The sequence below is a fragment of the Hordeum vulgare genome, chromosome 1H (assembly GCF_904849725.1).
Source record: "Hordeum vulgare subsp. vulgare chromosome 1H, MorexV3_pseudomolecules_assembly, whole genome shotgun sequence".
Lineage (NCBI taxonomy): Eukaryota > Viridiplantae > Streptophyta > Magnoliopsida > Poales > Poaceae > Hordeum > Hordeum vulgare.
The window spans coordinates 40,338,109-40,343,095 of record NC_058518.1 but is presented as its reverse complement, the minus strand read 5'-3'; the positions used below and the strand labels follow the sequence as shown (position 1 = coordinate 40,343,095).

The 4,987-nt window shown below is 44.9% G+C and overlaps 1 protein-coding gene across 1 annotated transcript; it reads left to right on the top strand.

Moving 5' to 3' along the window:
* The first annotated feature begins 3,239 nt into the window (after window positions 1-3,239).
* Window positions 3,240-4,138, top strand: LOC123411007 (uncharacterized protein At4g08330, chloroplastic-like). Its single transcript, XM_045103959.1, has 2 exons — window positions 3,240-3,476; window positions 3,572-4,138. The coding sequence occupies exons 1-2, from the start codon at window positions 3,313-3,315 to the stop codon at window positions 3,966-3,968; spliced, it is 561 nt and encodes a 186-aa protein (XP_044959894.1). The 5' UTR covers window positions 3,240-3,312; the 3' UTR covers window positions 3,969-4,138.
* Window positions 4,139-4,987: the final 849 nt, after the last annotated feature.

The following is a 4,987-nucleotide window of genomic DNA, read 5'->3' as shown; positions in this document are numbered from 1 at the left end:
TGTTTTTTCAAATGGTTCCGTATTTTCCATTTTTTTAAATGATGAATATAAATGTTCGTGATTTATTAATGCTTTGAATAAATGCATGTCTGCTAAAAAAATCATGTAGATTTACAAAATGTTCATGTGTTTTTAATTTGCAGACAATTTTAAAAAAGTTCATGAATTTTCAAAACTGCTCATGTGCTGAAAAATAAAAACAAGAAAACAAGAAACGAAAAAAAGGGATGGAAAATGCAAGAGATGTTGTACGAGAACATAAAGCGCACTATTGTCGTATCGAAAACATAGTACTCGGACTGAGTGGCTTTTTATCTGCAGGGCAGTATTTAGCATGCTGTCCTTTGGTTTCATGAGAAGCCAGAACAAAGAGAAGTGCAAGAAAGTTGACTTGTCTCCGGGCTGGACTTTCCATTTTTGGATAAATGATAGATCTTGAGTATTGACTTAAACGAAGGCGCCAAGTGTTACTTGTTGGGCGCATTTCCAGCTGTACTTTTCAGCACCATTATTGCGTTAATTACTTGAACAAAATCAGGATAAGTACAGGTCTCATTGACCCATCCAATGGCTGGATAAATAAATTTATAGTGATGATGCATGGAGATGCCCTAGCTTACGGACTTATAATGATGATGATTCGTTCTGTCGCAACAACGTGGGCGCGCCGGTTGAAAGTTGGGCGGCTGCCCCGAGTTTTCAGCGAGATCGGGGGTGTTCATCTCGTGTCGTGTGAGCAACAAGCTTGCTCTCGACGTCCGTTATCGGCGTTGGTGTTCAAACTTTTATGGCAACACTGATGGAGGGAGCGATGTCGGAGACATGACGGTGAGAGCCGAAGATGCGCCGTGTGATCGCACATGGTTGAGTTTTGGTGCGTATCTTTATGCAACTTTACATGGCCTCGTCCATGTGGGTTGAGTCGACGATCATGTACGGCAAAATAAAAATCGTTTGCTCATACTTTAGGCAGGGCCGGTCTTGAATTTTTGGGGGCCTGGGGCAAGCTTAAAATTTGGGGCCCTTAATATAGCACTATACGTATGTATGCATATGAATATAACAATGTTACCAGTGATCACATAAATGCATTGAAAATAAACATTTGTATCAAATTATTTGTGCATATTTATTACCTTTAAAATTATTCTAACAATACTCTCACTTATGATGGATCAATAGCTCTTCCCTCTGATTTGATCAATTCAACCACACGGTGCTTCCTTTTCATTTCCTTTTATCAAAACCGATATATTCTAGTCGACATGATGACACACCCAATGCTAAAATTAAAAATAAATTGTATCAAAGAATGAACGCTGCAATTTATGCAGGATAAATGGGAGACAAATTACTTAATTAGTAATATATAACACTATATGGGGTAGGAAACAGAAAATGGCAATACGGTATTACTTGGATAAGTCGGATCGGCATCGCTGATCACCTGATCTGGCGCTCACCGATGATGAGATGTAGCTTGGTGTGGCTTGTTACCGGAAATTCTCGGCGATGTGTGTGTGCATGCAGCGCCTACAAATTAAAAAACAGAATCGGTGTAGTTCGTCGCCTCGCAACTTGCAAACCTGCGTCAGGGCCATCCGTCCGCCCACCATGGCCACATCCACTTTGACCCCAGCATGGACGCCGCCCGCCGTCTTGCCGTTGTCGCCGGCCGCATCGATCTAGGAGGAAGAAAATGCAACGAAGAGAAAAAGGAACAGACAAGAAATAACGGAGATTGAGGAATAGTGGAACATATCACGTCCTCATGTACGTACGATCGTGGAAGAGTTACAGGCTAATTTCCAGGACGTACTTTTTTTTGAATGAGTCGTATCTGGCTAGGGAATACGTACTTTCTCAAGAGGGAAGGTTAAGAAACACGTACAGAACGAGGAACAAACGAGTGCTATAACCGTCAGCATTTTGGGCCTCTCGGGGCCCCTCGATTTTGGGGGCCCGGGGCGGTCGCCCCCCCCCCCCCCCCCCCCTCAGGACCGGCCCTGACTTTAGGGATGACGATGACGTCTCTAGAGGAGGAATGATGACAATGACGCACACATGTTGTCCTGGGCATCTATCATTGTCATGTGATAAAATAAAAGCCAGGACAAAGATAAGTGCAAGAAAGTTGGTTTGTCTCCGGCATCGACTTTCCTCTTTTGGACAAAATGAAACGTAGATCTTGAGCATTGACCTAAACGAAGGCGTCAGGTGTTGATTGTACTGCACATTTCCAGCTGTATATTATTTTGAGGACCATTATTGCATTATAAATTGCTCAACCAAAACCAGGAATAAAAATGTGTTTGTTTACAGGGACTTTTCAGTGTAGGGACTAAAAAATCCCTTTCAGTCCCATCTAAACCAAACATGAGGGACTTTTAGGAATTAAAAGTGGCATTTGAGAAGAAGTCCGTAAGGAATAGTCTTTTTGAGACATGAGACTTTTTGAGACTTTTTTCAATAGTGCTCCTGCTTTTAGCATGCCATTTAATAGTTATGTCCTTTAATAGGGATAACATGATTTTTTAATTATTATTTAATAACCTCTAGTCTATATTTAGTCCCGAGAACCAAACAGGTAAGGACTACAAACCTTTTTAGTTGGGATTAAAAAAATTGTACTCCCTCCGTTTCTAAATATAAGACTTTTTAAAGATTATACTATAAACTACATATGGATGTACATAGACATATTTTAGAGTATAGATTCACTCATTTTGCTTCGTATATAGTCTTCTAGTGAAATACCTAAAAGTTCTTATATTTTGAAACGGAGGGAGTAGGACTTTTAAATAAACATGATCTAAGTAGTAAGTACAGGTTCCATTGACCCATCGACAGGCTCGATAAATATACGAGTAGCATTTACAAGAAAATCTTAGATTAAGTCACAGAAAAGTGCAGAGCTGTACTCCCTTTGTTTCTAAATACAAGTTTTTTAAACGATTTCAATAGGTGTCTACGTACGAAGCAAAATGATTAAATGTATACTCTAACATATGTCTATATACATCCGTATGTACTCCATTAATGAAATCTCTACAAAGACTTATATTTAGTAACGGAGGGAAGGAGTATGATGCATGCATGGTGGTGGTGGGCTGGTGGCCGAGCTCCCCCCGCACACACACAGTGATGATGACCGGGACCGGGTCGGTCGCAGCAACGTGGGCAGGCAGAGGCGACGACCCGCAGCGCACCACCACCGGCCATGTTCCCCGCTCCCACCTCACCGGCCTCGATGCGGTCGACCCCACGCATCCTCCCACCTTCCCACCTCGATCGGGGCCGTGCCCTGCCCTAATGGCTATATATACAACCTCCGTCCATCTCCCATTCCACACAAGACGAATCAGGAAACAAGTGAAGATCAGCTCACGGATCCATCCATCCATGGAGCTCGACAAGCGCACGGACACGCCGCCGTCCACCCTTCTCCCCCGGACCGCCTCCACCGTCACCTACTGGTCCGTCCACTACTCCGCATTCGGCTTCTTGATTATTCCTTCGTGCCGCCATGGATCGCCGTGCTGACGCGGCTATGGTTATCTGTGCGTTGCAGCTGCGGGCGGTGCGGGTACGACCTGAAGCTGAGCTCGACGGCGCGGGACACGGCGGGCATCGTGGGGGCGGGAGCCGGCGGGGCGAGGCGGCGGCGGCGCTGGCGGGGCAGCGCGGCGGCCGTGGTGGTGTTCGACGCCATCGACGACGCCCGGTTCGGCCACCTCGACGAGTTCCGCTGCCTCGACCTGCGCGCGCGCCGCCTCTTCGCGCGCCGCACGCGCCTCCTCTGCCGCAAGTGCGGCGCCCACCTCGGCTTCGGCTACGACGACAACACCGCCGCCACCCGGCCGCCGCGGTACCACATCAAGATCCGCGCCCTCCACCCCGCCTCCTCCTCCGACGCCGCCGCCGCCACGCCGCCGCCGTCCGGCGCGCCGGCGGGTCCGCGGCCCTGATCTGCTTCGCCCGTGTGCACATTCCGCCGTTCCCTTTTTGTGTTTGCGCTCGCCGATGTACAAACTGATTTGATCGGAAATTGGAATCAAATCATCTTTAAGATAGTATTCTGATTGATTGCGTCGCTAATGCACAAACTGATTGATCGGAATCGATCTTTTTCTTCTTCCATTCTGACAATTCGATTGCTCCCCGGACGACGCGGCGGGCGTCCCATGTTGCGTTTCGTCAGGTCCGAATGCAGAAAAGGGCTAAAGAAGTTTAAAAGAGTTGATCTATTATTAGTATTTTTCATGAGAAACTTTTGATAGATTTATAATCAATCATGACAGTACAAAGAAGCTAGCAAAAATTACAATTTTGTATGTGGACCATCTAGCGACGGCAACAATGACTAGTGAATCGAACTCGCATGCCACGTCACCGTCCTTTCCTTATAGGAGTCATGACAAACTTTGCCCTGTTTGGATTCACGGGTTAGACTTAGAGTTGGTTATTCAAAAAAAAACTAACTCATACAAAAGATGCTTTAGAGTTAGGTTGGGCTTAGAAAAAGTTACTTTTCCTTCTATCATCTAATCCTTGTTAAAAGAACAAAATGATTGAAAAAGTTATTTTTATTGATAATCTAACCCTGTCATCCAAACACCTCTTTAGTTAGAGTTAGTTCAAGGCTAGTTCAGGATTAAAATTTAACTCTAACTTTTAACCGAGTTAGAGTATTCAACAGGGCCTTTATTGCGAGTAACACTTTTATATTACGATACGGAGAAAGTAGTAAACAGCCTAAAAATTGTCATGCTACGTAGGACCAGCACACCTGACCAGCACCATAGCCGACACTCATCTCCATTATTGATTGTATTTTGAATAATGATTGATGATCACGAGCATTTGACTTGTTGAACCAAGTGTCAGTTGTACGATAGGCGCATTATTGCATTGTATACTCCTCACTAAGATAAGATAGTGACTTGGTCAGGTTCTCGTTGACCAGCTAAGCTAGATAAACAAGAAA